We start from the raw sequence: 20,373 nt of genomic DNA, 5'->3' as shown, positions 1-20,373 counted from the left end.
ACCAAATAAACACACCGCACCAGCCTGGCCTACAGCCCACCCCCCTGCTACCAAAAAAACACACTGCACCGGCCTGGCTACAGCCCACCCCCCTGCTACCAATAAACACACTGCACTGGCCTGGCCTACAGCCCATGCCCCTCCTACCAATAAACACACTGCACTGGCCTGGCCTACTGTTCATCTACCAAAGAGACCTTATTGGATGCTCAGACAGCCTCTTCTGTCCAATAGAAACAACCAGTTTCAATCCCTCTGTTTGTGGCTCCTCACAAGGGTCCAGGGAGTTTTATTTGCTCAGAAGCAAGACGGCAGGGATGTCCATTTCACCAAAATGCCAGGGGTAGCGGACGTGACATCACATGACCCTTGACCCCCTGATGACATCACAGGAAGTGATGTCATTTGACCCCACCCCGAAGTGATATTGCAGGAAGCGATGGAACACGACCTTTCACTCGTTGACAAAACAGGAAGTGGTATCACATAGCATTGTACACTACGAAAAATATGGTTACGATATCACTTTTATGTGATGTACATTTCATACAAGAATGGATCGCCATATGTATCATTAAGATCAGTGTGTATAGGCTCATATTACCATGTTACTGTGAATGCAAGCAGACATCCATGACCAAATGATAATAATGTGTTATTATATAGCACTTATGCTCAAGCGCTTTATATAGAAAAAATATACACCCAATATCACCCAACCTGTTTTGGTACTCATTTATCAACCCAAGAAGGATGAAAGGCTGAGTTGAGGCGTTTAAGAACAGACTAAATCAGTGACTCCCCCCTGACGTGTGCCTGAAATAAACCTTTAATGAGTCTGGCAATTATTGTATAGAATTCCTGAAAGACACATTATTTGGGATTCCTATTCATTCTTATTTAGGATCTGAGGTGAAAGTGTTAGACTTGTGGCACTCCTGTTCTTATTTTTCTTCTTTTTTTTAAGGGGCCTGAACAAGAAAGCCAGCCACTCCAGAAGTAAAGAGCCACATGGTGCTGGCCACAGCTCAGGAGCTTGCAATACAAAAAAAAAGGAGCGACCTCTGGCGACCCCTAAATGACGTCCCTGCAAGATGGGTAGGCTTTGGCTGAAAATGTATTAAAATTCAGATTGAAATCGCATCTAGAAAGTGCTGAAATGTGTAGATGTTGTGTGTCTTCAGTCTTCTGTGGGCCAAGGAGTGCAGCTCTTCACCCTGTAAAGTACCCCGTGCCATTCCTGACGCTTTACACATTTTTCTGAACACTCCCGGTTAATTTGGGGTTTGTTTGCACATTTCCTTAAATTCTCCCAACCTTACTCCCCATTCCAATCCCATACCATACCATGAGGCTGAGGGTTGTCCAACTCCAGGCCTCGAGGGCTTAATCCATGCCGGGTTTTCAGGATACCCCTCATTAATATTCATGAGATGAATTTGCATGCAATGATTCTAAAGGTTTGCACATTTTTCCTCATGGATATTGCTGCAGGATACCCTGAAAGCCTGTCAGGAATCCGGCCCTCGAGGCCCAGAGTTGAACAAACTCATGCCTGGCCCTGCCAGTCTATCAGAAGCACTGGTCCAGCCTGCAGGTCCAGCATCCGCATTTATTTATAGTCCAGTCCTGGTGATGCTCTGACCGCGTCTTCCGTTCCACCCAGGCTCTCCAATCGGCCAGGGTTGGGCGCTTCATTTAATGTTATAATTAACACACACTGCGGGGTGTGTGTGAACTGGATCTTGCAACACTGTCTGCGCAGGTGAGTCACTAGGCTGTGTGATGAGTGTCCACACACGGACCAGCGTTTGGGCTAAGCCTCTGAAGTGACTCTGGCCTTGTCTTAGCCATGTGTCCACCAGCCCAGGTTTGGGGCGCCTTTAAGGTGTTTCAAACACACACCTATTCCAAAACGAAACATTGAAACACAAAATAGCCACCCGTCGCTTCCCCTTGAGTTGGGTGAGTGCAAATGTAAGGTTGTGTAAAGTGGTCTTGTATGGTGCAACATCCGCCATTTTGATGACCTGAGAGAACCAATCACAGATGAGTACCGCATGGATACTGTAATGATCATGGATACCTAAAATGCAAAAGAGAGATCTATATGGGAAGCTACATAATGAATATCACAGAGGAGACGGAAGAAAACTATTGGGAAAGACGCCTCACTGTTGAAAAAATTGGCAAAACTCTTGATGCATTCAAATTTGTTGAAACGTTAAACTTGAATCAGGAGGAGTAAGGGTCTGATCTGTAAGAGAAAGCTAAGAGTAGTCCTAGGTAATTAATGATTGAGTTACCTTGATTACCCAAACCCTGGAATAATGGAACAGTGGATCATAATGTAACGGAGAGACTACGACAATGATCTGGTAATTACTGTCTGAAGAGAATTGGAACTAAGGAAGTTTTAACAAAGGAACAATGATTTTACTAAAGGAATAAGGATGTGATGTTTAAGGTTTAACTATACTTAACCAATAAAAAAAAAAAGATACCTTCATACTTGTTGCATGGCAACAAGCAGGGGGGTTGCTGATGGGTCTGCTATAGATAGAATCAGGAATATCAAATAACCGAAGGTTTAGAGAATTGTACTAACACAAGGATGTAATTATTGACCTCCTCTCTGCCAAGTAAACTGCTTGGACTGTGGTCAATAACTGCTGTTATTGACTGCTTGTGAGCATTCTGGCTTCAGAAGAAACAGCAGAGAGCATTTCCCTGTATTGAAGAAATAGCAAAGCAATTGCCCAGCAAGAGTTCTCCCAAGACTTTGAGAGCATTTATTTTGCTGCTACTTCAAAATGACAAATAACTTCCGATGTAATGCAAACATGCTAAAACGTGGCAAAATGTCCATTCTCTCCTATAGAAAAACATGATTTGTTTTCATTGCACCTTGCATATTTATGTTAATACGGTTCCAGTTCAGCCAAGCTTAAAATTAACTCTTATAAAGGCAACCTTGTTATTTAAAAACTACAATACCATGTTTAATTCACCAACACATTTTGTCTATTTACTCACTGGTTTATAGTCATAAAATCGAATACAATAATGTCAAAAGTCAAAAAAATCGAAAAAATTATGTTGAAAAAAAAAAGTCTAATTTCTTTTTTATTACATTTTTTATTCGAAATGGGGGGTTCCCCCCAACCACCGTTTTTTTTGTTTTGACCTTTTTTTTACATGCGGAACCCGAAAAAAATATATATAAATAAAAAAATTAAAACAGTCGACTTTTTTTTCGACATCATTTTTTCGAATTTTTTGTAATTCAACATTATTTATTCGATTTTATGACTGCACACCTTACTTACTATTAACATGTTATATACCTCACTGCCACAACTCTCAAACCTTTCTTGCCATTATCCCTTTTTTGCTAATAGCCTTGTAGACCTCAGAAAGGTAATTTTAGTTTGGAATAGTCTCCCTTCCCCAACGTGTATCCCTCAGCTTTGCTTCTGGACATAACTTTGAGGCAGATCATTAACCTGTGATAATGCTCACATTACTTACAGGTAATCTTCATTACTCCTAGTCCTACTCTTCCTCATCACAGTAATTACCCATGAGTACATGAGTACTTACCCTTCCCTACAAGAACTTTTTTTAGAGGTATATACTTCCCACTTATCCAAAATACATCAGTACATAGCAAGCCTGCAAAGACACCAGACCCTTCCACACCACGGGTGGGTTCGGAGCGCAGCAGTACTGTAACGAGAGAGAGTATGACTAGGAGTAATGAAGATTACTCATAAGTAATCTGAGCATTACCTCCACATCCCTCTTCCTCGTCCCAGTACTTACCCATGCCAAAACCAGTGGAAGGGTCAGAAGGTAAGCAGGAACCCAAAGGACAACCAGCAGAGCAATTGAACAAGCAAATACTACAGCTGGGCCATGGACAGCACCCCCAGCCCAAAGGAACCATCCCGACAATCACCCACATTGAGCCTTTAATGTGTCATAAAGGTATTAGGTTCCGCACAGGTAGCGGCCCTGCAAATCTCATGCAAAGGAACCCCTTGAGCATCGGCCCAGGAAGCTGCGATACCCCTGGTAGAACGACCCTGCACACCCAAGGGGATAGAAAGACCAGAAGCCAAATAGGCTATAGAAATCACCGACTTGGTCCAGCGACTAATGGAAACAACTGAAGCTTTCCTCCCACCCCGGCCGCACCAAAAGTCACCAGAAGACTGTCAGAATGCCGAACTGATTTCATCCTGGTCAGGTACTCCAGGACAGTACGATGAACATCAAGGGAGTGCCAAGAAACCTCCCCAGGAGAAACAGGATCCAGAAAAAAAGCAGGGAGCACCCCCTCCTGAGCCAAATGAAACTTCGAGGCAACTTTAGGCAAGAACCGGGGATCACATCTCAACACCAAGAAGTCAGGCAACACACGCAGAAAAGGAGGACGGCAAAGCAGAGCCCCAATCTCCCCCTGCCGCCGAGCAGAGCTGATGGCCACCAGAAAAGCCGTATTAAGAGTTAAATAGTTTAATATCCACCAGGCCAATGGGCTCAAAGGGAGAAGACTGAAGGAAACGCAAAACCAGGGACAGATCCCAAGGGCCGGAACCCGAACACACAGGAGGCCTAGAAGAAGAAGCCAGGCTCTTAAGGAACCGGCACACCAGACCCAAATCCAACCGAGTCACAACAGGGCCTTCAACGCAGGAACGCAAAGTGGCCACCGCCAAACCTTCATCGAAGCCATCCTGCAAAAACTGTAGCACCCCCGGCACACCACAACCATGGGGGGAAACACCGGCCCTACCACAGCAGCCAAGAAAATGGGCCCAAAGACGATCATAGGCTTTCAAAGTACTAGTCCTCCTGGAATGAAGAATGGTTTCCACCAGTGGAGCCGAGAGACCCAAAGTTAAAAACCTTGTCCTCTCAGGAGCCAAGCTGACCAGCGGATCCACCCGTCCACCGTGAAGAGGGTATGGCCAGCTGGGAATCCTCCAGACCTCCCGCAACTGGAGATCCATGAGCAACGGGAACTACCCCCTGCAAGGCCAAAAGGGAACCACCAAGACCACCAGAGAAGGATTTTCGGAACCACCCGGGAGATGAGAGCTAAAGGAGGAAAAGCATACAGGCCCCACCGATGGGAACCAGGAGCAGAACCTGGGAACCTTGGCCAAGGAGGGGGAAGCAAACAGATCCAACACCGTAGTCCCAAACCAGTGAGAAATCCCCACAGACACCTGGCCGGACAGCGCCAACTCCCAAATGACCAGGAACGCCCGGCTGAGGCGATCCACCACTACATTCTCCACCCCACGAATGTGCACAATGCTGCTTGGCCCAAATCCCTATGGAACCCGCCAGAGAATTCATGGCATCGAACCCCAAACCCCCTTATTTTGACATACGCCATGGCAGAGGAATTGTCGGTTTGAACCAACACATCTGTAATGTTTTGACACTAACCTGTCTCGTGCAGCAATTTACGAGGCAATTGGGGAGTCCCCTGAGGCCCCTAACACCTCCCTCCTCCCTAAGAGGGAACCGAAGGGGTGTGCAAGGGATCCCAGGGAAACCCTCCTGGGGGAAAAAACCCTGCTGGAATGGACGAGAAGCTGGATCGGTCGCGTCTCCGCTGGCTGCAGCTCCTCAAGTTTTACAGGAATCACTGGATCGGGTCACTGAAGTCCTGATTTAAAATAAGTAAACGAGAGATGAGAGAAGGAACTAGGTACGAGAGGAATCAATATAATGATTGGGTAAGTACCTAATTTGTCTGAAAGGGGGGACTATCTGTGGACTGCGGAACGGGAAGGCTAGGCAGGATGGTACGGCTGTAAGAAAGAGTAGAAAAGAAAAGGTAAGCATAGGTAGGAGGGATAGAATAGTAAACCCCCTAGTTGCGAACTCACGTAGCGTCTGTAGAGAGTAGCGACGCTCTGGGCTTCGGCTCTGCTGGACCATATCCGGAATCCGTGAGAGAACGAGATGACGTCAGAGGACATCTGACTTGTGAACGTGAAAACACTGCACCGTAACCCAGAGGATGAGAAGCCATCTTGGAAGAGGGGAAAACGGCGAGTGCACGCAATCTCCAGCGTCGCCACAGGGAACGCCGGTGCCAGCCAGTCGTGACAGTATGCCCCCTTTCGAGGGTAACACCTCCTGGTTTGCCCGGATGACACCTGTGGAAACGGCGAACCAGTAAGGGGGCGTGAACTGCCGAAGCCGGTTCCCACGTACGGTCAGCCACCGAGTAACCCTTCCAGTGGATCAAATACTGCAGTCGACCGCGATGATAACGGGAATCACAAATGCCCGAGACTTCGAACTCCGGACCTTCCATAGTAGCCACTGGAGGCGGGTAGGCCCTTATAGATCGACCAAAACGATCCGATTTGTGAAGTTTGAGTTGCGAAACATGAAAAACTGGGTAGATCCTGGACCAAGAAGGTGGGAGCTGTAACTCAAAAGCCAAAGAACCTTTCGCTCTCAATACTGTAAAAGGACCAAAATATTTCGGAGACAATTTAGAGGGAACCAGATGTCTGGGCAGAAACTTTGCTGAGAGCCAGACCAAATCCCCCGGGACAATCACTGGAGTCGATGAACGATGCAAGTCAGCATAACGTTTAGAATGCTCTTGAGCTTCCAGTAATGCGGTTCTGGCCAAAAGATGTCCCTGTTGAATGTCGCCCATTAGGGCGTCCACATCTGGAAAGGCCGAAGCTCTGAGAAGAGATGAGGAATAGCAGGAAGGATCGTACCCATAGGTACAATGAAAGGGACTAGTTTTGATAGAAGCATGAGGAGCATTATTGTAGGCAAACTCTGCCAAGGGTAACAAATCCTTCCAATTGTCCTGTGCCGCTGATACAAAACAGCGCAGATACGTTTCCAGAGTCTGATTTAAACGTTCAGTCTGCCCATTAGTTTGAGGATGGTATCCCGAACTCAAGGCTCTCTTTATGCCTAAAGCAGAGCAGACTTGTTGCCAATATCGAGAAATATATTGGGAACCTCGATCTGACACTATGCTGTCAGGAAGACCATGCCGGGAAAAGATGGAGTCTATGAACTGTCTTGCCATCTGTGGAGCTGTTGGTACTGAGGGTAGAGCCTGGAAATGAGCCATTTTGGTGAAATAATCCACTGTTACCATAATGGTTGTATGATCTTTAGACACAGGTAAGTCAACGATAAAATCTGTGGAAATCAATTGCCAAGGACGAGTAGGTATTTGGGCTAGAGCCAGCTTTCCCAACGGTTTACTGCGAGGAACCTTGACTTGCAAACAGATCACACAAGAAGAGACGTAATCAGTCACGTCCCTTCTTAAGGTTTCCCACCAGAAATGTCTCAGTATGAGTTCTTGGGTACTGGCTATTCCACGATGTCCAGCAACCATAGAATCGTGACACATGTGCATGACTTCCGTTCGGAGCAGGAGTGAGGGAATGTACACCTGATGACCCCGGTAGAAACATCCGTCTTCGAGACTTAGTCCCCATTTGTCTGCCTGACCTCTAATGGAGTCCATTAAGACTAGAGTTTGGGCTGCTACAGAGTGGAGGAAGTCCTGGACCATAGATATGAACGTAGCATGAGGAAACAATCTCTCGGTCTGAAAACCAGATTTGCAATCCGGATCTCTGCGAGATAGAGCGTCAGCTTGAAGATTGGTTTTACCTGGAATTATAGTGAAAGTGATATTGTAGGGAGAGAAAAAATGGGCCCATCTTGCTTGCCGGCTGTTACGAGTCTCAGCGTATTGTAAACTCTTGAGATTCTGATGGTCGGTGCGGACCTCAATGGGATGTTGGGAACCCAACAGGAGATGTCTCCATTCCTGAAAGGCCCGTTTTATCGCCAGCAACTCTTTCTCTAACACCGTGTAATTGATCTCAGAGGAAGAAAAAGTCTTGGACAGAAAGGCCACAGGGTGTTCTGGTCCGTGAGTAAAGGCTTGTTTAAGTACCGCACCCAACGCAAAATGGGAGGAATCAGTTTCCACTATAAACGGTAAGCTTTGATTTGGGATTCGTAAGAGAGGAGCAGAAGTAAAGAGAGTCTTCAAAGTATCAAAGGCTGACTGGGCGTCTTCTGTCCAATAAAAAGGCTTTCCCTTCTTGAGTAGTCTTGTAAGGGGCAGAACGATTGATGAAAATCCGGCTATAAATTTCCTATAGAAATTCGAAAACCCCAGAAATCTCTGTAGTTCCTTGACAGAACCAGGAGAGGACCATTCCAGAATAGCGGTCACCTTGCGAGGATCCATGGAAATTCCAGTAGGGGACAAAACGAACCCCATGTACGTGACTGTAGTCTGATGGAATATACACTTTTCAGGCTTGCAATAGAGGTGATTACTTTGTAATCGGTGTAACACCTGACATACGTGTCGGTGATGTTCTTTAGGATTCCTGGAAAATACCAATATGTCGTCAAGATACACCACTACCGTATGAAGAAGGAGGTCTGAGAATATATGGTCAATGAACCTTTGAAAAACTGCCGGGGCATTCGCGAGTCCGAAGGGCATTACTCGGTATTCAAAATGTCCAAAAGGGGTACGAAACGTGGTCTTCCACTCATCCCCTTCCTTGATTCTAATGAGGTGATATGCCCCTCTGAGGTCCAACTTTGTGTAAATAGTTGCCCCTTTTACTGCTTCTAGGATGTCCGGTATTAAGGGCATTGGGTATCGATCGGGAATCGTGATCTTATTAAGACCCCTATAATCAATGCAGGGACGTAATTCTTCCGTGTCCTTCTTAGCTATGAAGAATAATGATGCACCTGCAGGGGAAGTCGATTCCGTAATCAAACCGTTTCTGAGGTGGGTATCCAAATACTGCCATAGGACTAATTTTTCCTTCTCGGAAAGGATGTACATCTTTCCAAAGGGAAGTGGCTGAGAGGAGTCTAGACGGATGCAACAATCATCTCTCCGATGAGGCGGAAGTTCAGAAAATTGGGAAGAGGAGAAAATGTCCTGAAACTCTTCGTACTCAGGAGGAACAGGACTAATCAGGTCTACTATCCTTTGAGAGGCCACAGGGTTAGATGAAGGAGCACAAAATCCAACTGATCCTTCAGTAAGACAGTGTTGGGTACAATATTCAGATCCCAAAAAAATGGAACCGGCTGCCCAATTTATGTATGGGTTATGTAGTTTTAACCAGGGCAAGCCCAGAATGACAGGGTAGTGAGCTGCTTTTATTATATCAAATACGGCTTCCTCCCTATGTGAACCAATGAGCATTGTCAAAGTGTGAGTCGGTTCTCGGATAGGTCCCGATATTAGTGGGGTTCCGTCTACGCCTTCAACTGGTATCGCGATAGCTTTGGGAGATCGGGGAATATTCAGTTTTCTCGGCCAAAAATCGTCCATGAACCAACCAGCTGCTCCACAGTCAACCAATGCTGGGACAGAAACGATGTTTTCATCTGGCAAAGAAAAAGTGACGCGCAAGACTACCATGTCCAGCGAGGGAGACAACCTTGTAGGAGATTGGGAACCTGTATCAGTTACCCCGACCGTAGGTCCCCTTACGGTTGAGGTCTGGCGTTTCCCGAACGAAAAGGTTTTCTGAGAGGAGCGACTGGGCACTCGTGCACGGTATGATCAGAAGAGCCACAATACATGCATAGTCCCTGGCTTCTTCTACGGGCGCGTTCCTCTTGAGTCAGAGGACCCCGTGTAGTGCCTAACTGCATAGGTTCGTCTGCAGTGGCTGTTTTAGAGAAGGATACTAATTCTGGCGCAGAGCGATGGCTTCTCCCTTTCCTCTTCTCTGCATGCCTTTCTTGCAGTCGATAGTCCAGCTGCATGGTTAATGAGATTAGTTCAGCTAAGGTGTTTGGTCTCGGAACTCGAGCCAATTCATCCTTCAACTCCTCACTCACCCCTCTCCTAAACAATGTGATAAGTGCATCATCGGCCCAGGATGTGCCTAAGGCCATTTGTTTAAAGCGGGTAATAAATTCTAAGATTCCTAAAGAACCTTGCTTGAAGTCTAGGAGTTTCTCTTGAGAGGAGACATTGTATTCTCTCCGAGAAAACATAGCTTTTAGACTCGCCGTAAAAGCAGGCACAGAATCCAATATGGCATTATTGGAAGTGACAATAGGCGTGGCCCAGGCTAGTGCGGGGCCCGTGAGATGAGTAATCATATATCCCACTCTATCTCTGTCTGAGGGAAAGAATGATGTCTTAAAAGCAAATTGCACCGTACAAGCATCCAAAAATTCCTTTAAAGAATGCGGGTTTCCGTCATATTTCCCGCCTGGTAGAGGGCCAGGAGGAATTTCTGAACTAGTGGGGGCCTTATTGAACATTTGCTGTTTAAGGATTGCATTTTCATGCTTTAAGGCTTATACCTCGTGGGACAATCCTTGTACTGCGGTCGTCAACTGCTGCACTTGATCTAAGGCTGCCTGCAAAGTAGTCATGATGTGTATCTAAGCCTTCTTCCCCTAATTAGGCGTCGCTAGCTGTAATGTTTTGACACTAACCTGTCTCGTGCAGCAATTTACGAGGCAATTGGGGAGTCCCCTGAGGCCCCTAACACCTCCCTCCTCCCTAAGAGGGAACCGAAGGGATGTGCAAGGGATCCCAGGGAAACCCTCCTGGGGGAAAAAACCCTGCTGGAATGGACGAGAAGCTGGATCGGTCGCGTCTCCGCTGGCTGCAGCTCCTCAAGTTTTACAGGAATCACTGGATCGGGTCACTGAAGTCCTGATTTAAAATAAGTAAACGAGAGATGAGAGAAGGAACTAGGTACGAGAGGAATCAATGTAATGATTGGGTAAGTACCTAATTTGTCTGAAAGGGGGGGACTATCTGTGGACTGCGGAACGGGAAGGCTAGGCAGGATGGTACGGCTGTAAGAAAGAGTAGAAAAGAAAAGGTAAGCATAGGTAGGAGGGATAGAATAGTAAACCCCCTAGTTGCGAACTCACGTAGCGTCTGTAGAGAGTAGCGACGCTCTGGGCTTCGGCTCTGCTGGACCATATCCGGAATCCGTGAGAGAACGAGATGACGTCAGAGGACATCTGACTTGTGAACGTGAAAACACTGCACCGTAACCCAGAGGATGAGAAGCCATCTTGGAAGAGGGGAAAACGGCGAGTGCACGCAATCTCCAGCGTCGCCACAGGGAACGCCGGTGCCAGCCAGTCGTGACAACATCTCGGCCCAGCAGCAGGGGAGCAAACCACAGGAGAGCCCGATGAATGGCTACCAATTTCCTCCAACTCGAGGAGAGAAGGAGACCCACCCAGACCCACAGCCCCTGAGCAGAGAGAGACCCCAGGAAGGCCCCGAACCCCAAGCTGCTAGCATCGGTGGTCACAACCACACGGGGGAGACGATCCAACCCCACCTCTCTAAACAGGGAAGAAGTCCTCAACCACTAACTCAGAGAAACACGTAGGCCATCTGAAATCGGAACCCTCAGCTCCAGAGAATGCGACAAGGGAGACCAGCGAAGCAGAAGATGGACCACCAGAGGACGAAGATGGAGACGGGCCCAAGGGACCAGAAAGATACAAGAAGCCATGTGCCCCTGGACAACCAGGAGCTCCCGAGCAGTCGCTCAGGGACGCCGGAACAAAGTGATTGGAGCCTGAGAGCCCTGGGCTTGGGCAAAATAACCTTCCCACCCTTTGTGCAGAACCAATCCCCTATAAATACCAGGTCCTGGGAAGGGGCCAACTGAGATTCCCCCCAATTGATGAGGAACCCGCACTCCTGGAGCGACTGACAGATAAGCAGAAGGTGGGATAGAACAGTGCAGTCGAGATCCGCCTCGACCAACCAGTCATCCAGGTAAGGGGAACAGCTGGACTCCCGCCAGATGTAATTGAGCCACCAAGGGAGCCGCCACCTTCATAAACACATTTCAGCCGATTTCAGCCCAAAGGGAAGGACCCAGAACTGGTAATGCCCCCCCCCTCACAGAGAACCTGAGGAACTGCATGCAAGACGGGTGTATGGGTACATGATAGTATGCATCTTGCAGATCTAAGGAGGCCATCCAGTCCCCCCCCCAGAGGAATAATCTTCTGCAAAGACTCCATCCGAAAATGAACAGTCCTGACCAGGGCATTCAGATGTTTCAAGTCCAGGATCAGACGAAACTTCCCCCGAGGCTTCGGAACTAAGAACACCCCAGAGTAGAACCCTGGACCCCACTGGGGCCGGGGCACCGTCACAATGGCCCCCTTGGCCAGAAGTTCGGCCACAGTCGAAGACATGGCCAACCTCTTGACGGGATCCTGGGGTACAATAGTCATGATTGAGGACAGCTGAAGAGGAGGAGACAGAAAATCCAATCGGTAACCTTCCTGGACAACCTGGAGGACCCAGGCACCTGAGGACCACTGCTCCCACACAGGAAAATAATGATGGAGGCGGTCCCCACGGGTCCACATTGGTTGTCAGGACTTCTGATGGCCGTACGCTGGCTTAGCACTCCCTGGCCTGGGATGGAATCCCCTGGAGCGATGAAAAGGACCATGCCTGCCCCCAGTCCCACGACTCTGAGGAGCATCACCCGAAGATCTCCGGACCTGAGGAGCCAGCTTACGCCTCAACCTGTCAGCGTGTCTATGAGTCTGGGACACCTGATGAACCTTGTGCTCAATGGAGTCCCTGAAAAGCTTACTGCCCAGAAACGGAAGCCTAAGAGCGGCAGCCTTCTGGGAGTTGTCGGATTTCCAGTCCTGTAGATGAAGGTGACAACGAGCAGAAATGCAGGCACCCGGGCCATGGTGGTGCCCCTGACACCATCATAAGAGAGATCAGAAAGGTTTGATTTACGGTCCACAGGACCCCGAAGAGCAGCGTCCTCGGCTGCCATTGAGGAGCGCCCCACCGAGCGGGACAGGATATTATCCACAGCGGCAGAGTCCGGCAGAACATCCTCAGCACCCTTCAGAGGATAGAGATGAGCCATGAAGCGTGGCATGGCGATGTGCTCTGGGTCCTTCCACTCCCGCAGCACCTTTGACTTGATATTCGAGATAAGGGGAAGCCGCATCTTAGGAGTGTGCTTACACTGCCGGATCTTGGGGTCAGAGGAGCACTCACCCGCCACAGGGACTGAAAACCCCATGGAGTCCAGACCTGGGAAATCACAGTCTCAACCTCATCTCTGGAGAGATATTTCATTTCCAGCTCCTCATCAGACTCAGAAACCAACGAAGACTTGTCTGAGGCAGCGGAAGAAGAGGAGGGGGGCTGGCCCTATGCCCGCGCCTGCCCCGAGAGCTAGCACACTCCTCACCAGGGGAGTTGCTAGGCCTGGAAAAGACCCGGGGCTAAGCTGATGTCGGAACTGTTGGGACTGGGGGCTAGCTAGTCTTTTGGCTGTAACTCCTGAGATTCTATCCGGGGCTACAACCAAAAGATCAGGGGCTATAGCCCCCTTAGCCCCCCCCTAGCAACGCCCCTGCTCCTCACTGGTCTGCTTCACAAGGCCTTTGATATCTTTCTGAGTCAGGGAAAACTTCAAAGCCAAGGACTTCTGCTTTCTATGCTTCTTTCTGGAGTGACGATGTGCAGGACTCCACGACCACATGCCTCCTCTTCCCCGAATGCTTGCCAGCACGATACCACACACCCAGAGCATAAAACAGCCGAAGGCCACAGAAAACGCAACCCGGCAACAGAGCATGTCAGGAAGCCGAGCCCCGGGACTCAAAAGGAGAGCTGCCCCACAACCAACCAGGCAATGAGCCACCCAGCGTAGCTGCAATAGGAGAGACAAACCACGCCCCCAAACAGGCAGATGCCGGAAGAGGGTATGGGCCAAGGGACGTCAACACAAACCCCCAAAATACAAGCGCCAAGTGCTGAAAAATGACATCCACAGCGGAGTGGGAACCCAGAGAGTACCAGAAACCCAGGGACCCGCTCTGCTCAGCCTATACGGGCCTCTGAAGCCGCTGGTCGCAGGAAAACGAAAGGCCAACTAGGACCCCAAGCCCTGAAGGGGATCCCGGCCACAGCCAACTCAATCGAGCCCCCAATCCTGCAGGAGGCCCGGTAGTGCTACCTTCCACCGCGCAAACCGCCACTGCCCCGCAAAAAACCGCAGCACGGAGGGAACCGCAACGTCATCCACCGGAGTCCCACAACAGAAGCCAGTCTCTGCTGAAGACAGGAGAGAAAAAAACAGATGGTTTGTCGATAAGTGGGAAGTCTATATCTCTATAAGAAAAAGTTCCTGTAGAGGAGGCGGAACCTCATGATTAAGTACTGTGACGAGGAAGAGTAGGACGAGGAGTAAATGACCTTTCCCTGCATCTCTAAGGCAATATTATGAGAATGTTGAATGGTAGGAGCAACAGTGATATTCTGGAAAAATCTATCCGGGTAACAGATAAAACAATATCCAAAGTCGATTCGATTTGTGTGTACAGTCATGACATCGGCCTCACAGGTGCTGAGTAGAGGGAAGCGGGGGCAAAGTAGGCAATTGTCCTCTTCTGTAGCAACGAGGGCAGGAACCACACTTTGCCCCATTGAGATAATGACACTTTTCAGCTGCCGACTCTACTTCCCAAATGAGACCGCCCCATTGTCAGCGCTGCAGGCGATGGAACACCATTGGCTTCTGAGCAAGGACCCTGCGGTGCACTGGCCCTAATGCAGTGGCTTTGAGCGGTTGCCAGTCATTTGGTCGAAATCAATTGGTCGACTGGACAACTGGTCGAATCAATTTGGTCGAAAACCAAATGGTCGAATTTTTTTTTTTTTTTTTTTTTACCCCTTTTTTTTTTTTTTTGGGGGGGTCCCCCCCCCAACCCCCTTTTTTTTCTTTCTTTTTTTTTTTTTAACACGAAAACCCACAAAACACATATATAAATAAAAAAAAAAAAATTCGACCATTTGGTTTTCGACCAAATGACGTCGACCAAATTGCAGTCGACCAGTTTGTAGTCGACCAAATGACTGGACACCGCTTTGAGCAGGAGCAGAGATCCGCCTGCAGAGCTGAATTCTTTACAGGTGAGGGACGGCCACCACAGCGGGAAGCTGCCAGGTAGCACAGCAGGTTCAGTGACTGTTGCCGAAATATTATATGGTGCGATCAACCTATAAATCTTTTGAGTTTTTTAAAAATGATTTCTGCAAAATGTGCTCTAAAATGCACCCTTTGCACCCGGGAAGCGGTTGAGGGTGTTTGCTTGCTCATATTCTTGGGTGGGAGGGATTTTTGCTGTGCAGTGAAACATCTAAAGTAGGCACCGAGGCTTCCATTAAGTGGAATGGATACAACCTCAATTTAGCAAGTGACTGAATTGGATCAGGTGCAATGAATGAATTTTGGCAAAAGTGTACATTCTAAAAAATGCCAAGGTTAGGGGGAGAAGTGAGAATATTTGAACAATTAGTCGTCACGGAAGTCTGTCGTCAGTTATTGTGGAATTAAAGCTCCACCGGGAAGATTCAAGATGGGTAAACCCACTCCCAAAACATAATACAAAACTAAGGAAAGGGAACCCGGGTATACATACGCACAGCTCGCGAATGTGTACGCCAGCGGAGGAGACTTGGAAAGTTAAATAGCCAACAACGATAGAAGAACTGGGGCCGACTGAGAGAATAAAACAGTGATGTGAAGCCTTGGAAGAGAGCGGATTCAGTAATGTATTTCAGAAAGGCTATGGTACCACCATATAACCTTGGGACGAGCAAGCGGGAGCAGCACTGGCGTGGAAGAGCTCTGGATTTGCCATTCTACCACGTAAGATATGGAAGCCATTGCAGTCTCCCCAGGTGGGATCTGTTGGATACTACAATGATCCAACTCCCAGGCAAACGAGCCAACATTTGCTTGATCCTCTTTAAAAATATTGGCAACATGGAAAAAAGTATACTTACCCATAAATAGAAAATGGAAAGCGAAATTGACCATCATGATGTAGATTAATCGCTTTGATTGACCTCCCCAGAAAAATCTTTGCAAAATGTTTTGATAAATGAGCCAACAGATTGGGTGGAAGAAAGAAGTAACTTATAATTTGCATAAACGTATACGTCTCTTACTGATGACAAAGCAAGCATTCACAGATAAAAGCAATATAATATGCAGCACATTGAGATCTTACTACAGCAATTCATGTAGAGGACAGTAAAACAAATTATGGGGAAAACCTGTGAAGTGGGCTGCAGAGGATATCTTATTCAAGGGATCATGACAGAAAAGCACAGCAGCAGCCGACGTTTGGGGAAGTGCCTCTTAAACTGCAGTGATGAGGAGTGGCCTGAAACTAGGCTGCCTTTATGGTTTAATGTATATATGTGGCGTTTATCTGCAGCGCTCCAAATGATCTGTGCCTTTCCCTCGAAGTTGGGTAAGCAGTATTTCACATCTCCGGCCAACACTCGAGATATCACCAGGAACTGCGGCCACTGCCATCAGAATGTGATGCTTATGTAAGGGGGCTGGGATGCTGCTGAGTCAGAACAAATTGAAAATCATGATTTTTGGTAAACACTCGGGTATGTAGGGAGGGAGCAGACCCAGTCACTGAGAGGGTGCCAATATCTAAGAAAACGGCTGGGTGAAAATGAAACGTATGGGTAGGTGCTCAACATTGGAGGAGACTGCTTATGGCTGTCAGGCGGCAGGCCTTTAATAAAGGCATTTAAACAGAAAACACCCCTAACTTTATTTCATGGAATAAAGGGCTACAGACGATAAGATTTGGAAGGACTCTGTAGAAGGGTTAATTTAATGAGAAACATTGGGAGGAGCGTAAGGAACAAGCATAAGACTGGTAAGGGCTGGCATGATTCTGTGCCCCTTACACTCCCTTGCCTTCCTACAGTACATTTCTTACTGCAAGAAATTCTGGTTTACAAATCAGATAACACTCGAGGGGTGATGAGGCAATGTTTATTTGTATAGTTTTGATCAAGAAATGCATTGATTTTGAGGGATATGGTACAAAATGTAAAATGAATACAAGCAAAGCCCTCTTTAATATATATATATATATTGATCAGAACATCTTAGAGATGTTATTAAGGTTGGAATTTGGGAGGATCTGCTTTTACAGTTGGAATTGGAGAGGATTTGGTTGTACGGTTGAGACCGGAGAGGATTTGGTAAAATGTTGGTGAAGATTTCTTAATACGGTTGGTATTGGGGAGGATTCTTAATATGATTGGGATTGGAGAGGATTTTAAAACACAGTTGGGATTGAAGAGGATTTGGTTTTATGGTTGGGATTGGAGACGATTTGGTATTAACAGTTCCGATTGAAGAGGATTTCCTAGCACAGTTGGGATTGGGGAGGATTTGGTAATATGGTTGGGATTTAAGATGATTTCATTGTACAGTTGGGATTAAAGACACAGATTTAAAGATGCATCCTTCTGATCCAACCAAGAACACCAAACAACTAGATTACCTGATCAGAAAAGAAATCAACAGAAAATTTCACGCAGTTATATTAATCAAATACCATCGGGCACAGAGAGTACCTAGGGGACTTTGTATGCCCCTACGCCCCACTCTATGTAAGGGGAACAAGGAGTTCGTAAGAAAATGGGAGAAGATTCTGAATAAGTGTTCACTGGATCTGATCCTCTTAATGATTCAACAATTATGTAATGAACTCAAATTGATTACAACTGAAATTGAAGACATCAAGACTGAATTGATACAGACATGGAGTAAAGTGGAAATTACAAAGAGTCTTGAGGATATTAACACCAAGCTGGATAGTTAAAGAAGAACTTGAAACCAAAAAGTACGCAAATTTAAACGTCACACTTGTGATTGCCACAACAATGAAGTTTATACATGGATTTACAAATATAACAAACCAAGCCGTCTGCCACGCAGAACCTCTACTGACCATTCCAGTTCCGACTCAGACCAACAGAAAGGCAGACCATTACCAGATAGACCCACACAACAGCAAAATCCAGAAAGCAATAACACCAAGGACACCAGCAAAGGCAGACAACCGGATGCAAGGCCAACAACTTCACCAAGGCAGCAACCTTTTTTAGGATCAGGCGGCAACCGAAGAAAGGAACCAGGAGGGGGAGAAGAAAGACGCGACACATCAGACTTTCAGAGCCAGTATCCGAGCAGAAGAATTTAGTCATCAACCTCTCAGCCGGAAGTCTAAATGCAATGGAAACACGCATCCTACAGAAAGGATTAAACTTTGTTCCCACATATGGGTTAAATCTATTTGACACCACAGTTGAGATATTGAAATGTATACGTATATTGAAACTTCGATCCGATTTCTCCAACATTTCTGCTGATACAGCCCAACCAGACACAGGGTTCCTAGAATTACGCCCCAAAAGTAATTTGGTACCTCCACTTCCACACGGTACAATAGATGGCTTTCACAAGACTCTACTGAAAGATCTAGAACAGGTATCCTACAAGACTCCAAGACACAGGAATTTGAACAAAGGTGAAATGACCATCATTAGAAACCTGTATGAGGACAATAGCATCGTCATCCGCCCTGTGGATAAAGATGGAGCTCTAGTGATTATGAACGCCACAGATTACAGTGAAGAATGTAATAGACAATTGAGCGACACAACAATATACAACATTCTGCCTGAAGACCCGACAAAAGAAATTTAAAAAACTACTGAATCCTTGCCAGCAATGGCAAAAGATAACATTTGGATCACTGATAAAACAAGGATATTCATGACTACCAATTACCCTAAAATACCACACTTTTATTTGTTACCCAGGATCCACAAGTCTTTACTGAAACTGCCTGGACTCCCAATCATTGCAGCAACACATGGGATCTTACAACCAATGGCTATATACATTGATCAAATCTTGCAACCCATCATTCAAAAATTCCTGTCATATATCAAGGATACCACACAATATATCAAGGATACCACACACTTTTTGAATAGGCTGCACAGGATCGAAATAAATGACAATGATATCTTGGTAACTATAGATGTATGTAGTTTGTACACCTAGATACCACATGATCTAGGCCAAGAAGCTGTCGAGAGGATACTGCTTAAAGAGGACGAAGTTGGATCATCAAAGGAATGGATCATGATCATGTTAGAATTCATCTCACAAAATGCCTACTTTGAATTTGAAGGTAAATTCTATCTACAAACCAGTGGAACAGCAATGGGAGCCACAATGGCCCCGCCCTACGCTAATGCCTTTATGTTAAAATTTGAGGAAGACCAGATATGGATTGGAGACGATTTGGTAATAACAGTTAGGATTCAAGAGGATTTGATAGCACAGTTGGGATTGGGGAGGATTTGGTAATACAGATGGGATAGCAGAGGATGGGATTGGAGAGTATTTGGTAATATGGTTGGGTTGGAGACAATTTGGTAATAACAGGATTGAAGAGGATTTGATTGCAGAGTTGGGATTGGGGAGGATTTGGTAATACAGATGGTACTGTAGAGGATTTAGTAGTAGACATGGGATTGGAGAGGATTTGGTAATATGGTTTTGCATTCAAGAGGATTGGAGGATTGTATATTAGAATTTAAATTGGAATGTTTTATATACGTTTGTACATTTTGTACATTTGTAAGAATTAGGGCTAGATGTACTTTACAATTTTTTATGAAATAATGTGGTCATATGGAGTGAATTTATTAAGAAAATTATTATATATTGTCTATTCCTGAATAGTGAATAACTGTGGATCATATTATTATTTTGAAATCTTAAATGCTATAAATTGTTATTAATGAATATGCATTTAAGGTTTTTTGGACCATATAAACACTGAATGCAAATTGTATTTATATATAAATACATAGATTATTGAATCTCAAAATCTGTCCCCTTATATCCAACATACAGCACTAAAGGACGAGATATTATCTTCAACTAAAGAGGCCCATGTAATAAGCCACCTATCAATACTTAATATTTATTGGAATGATGTGGATGTTCATCCTGTTTGTATGTTGGACAAGATCACTGATGCTATTGACGTGGGCCTGTCATTCGACCACCCATCTATTGTTATCTGTGGGCATTTTAATATGCCTTCCTACGCCTCAACTGGCAGCTCCAAGGTAAGACCATCCACTATGGACAGGAATAGGAAAACATGGCTCTGGTGCCACTTTGTGAAAAATAGGGATTTTCATATGTCTAACTGCCACTTTGAATCTAATAAAGTTTGCCACCTGACGTGGTAAAGGGATACCCAGGAATCTTTCCTCGACTACATCTTTGTTTTGAGAGACTTGGAGTCACTGATAACAAGTTTGGAGGTCATAGTGTCTGATAAAAGTGATCATAAGTGGCTAAAGCTAGCCTGGAGAGCCCCCTAAGTAGCCTGCCATTCGCTGCTTGGCATACAGGTCAT

At 46.2% G+C, this 20,373-nt stretch overlaps 1 protein-coding gene across 1 annotated transcript in view; it reads left to right on the top strand.

Moving 5' to 3' along the window:
• The first annotated feature begins 973 nt into the window (after window positions 1–973).
• The window catches only part of NUAK2 (NUAK family kinase 2), an 87,915-nt gene continuing 68,515 nt past the window's right edge, over window positions 974–20,373 (top strand). Inside the window, exon 1 of the mRNA XM_069633145.1 lies at window positions 974–1,098. Within this exon, the coding sequence (XP_069489246.1) occupies window positions 1,012–1,098 (87 nt within the window). The 5' untranslated portion in view covers window positions 974–1,011. The remainder of the gene's footprint in view (window positions 1,099–20,373) is intronic.

The sequence above is a fragment of the Ambystoma mexicanum genome, chromosome 13, assembly GCF_040938575.1.
Source record: "Ambystoma mexicanum isolate Mex_15411 chromosome 13, UKY_AmexF1_1, whole genome shotgun sequence".
NCBI lineage: Eukaryota > Metazoa > Chordata > Amphibia > Caudata > Ambystomatidae > Ambystoma > Ambystoma mexicanum.
The sequence above is the reverse complement of the archived record's forward strand: the minus strand, read 5'-3'. Positions and strand labels throughout refer to the sequence as shown.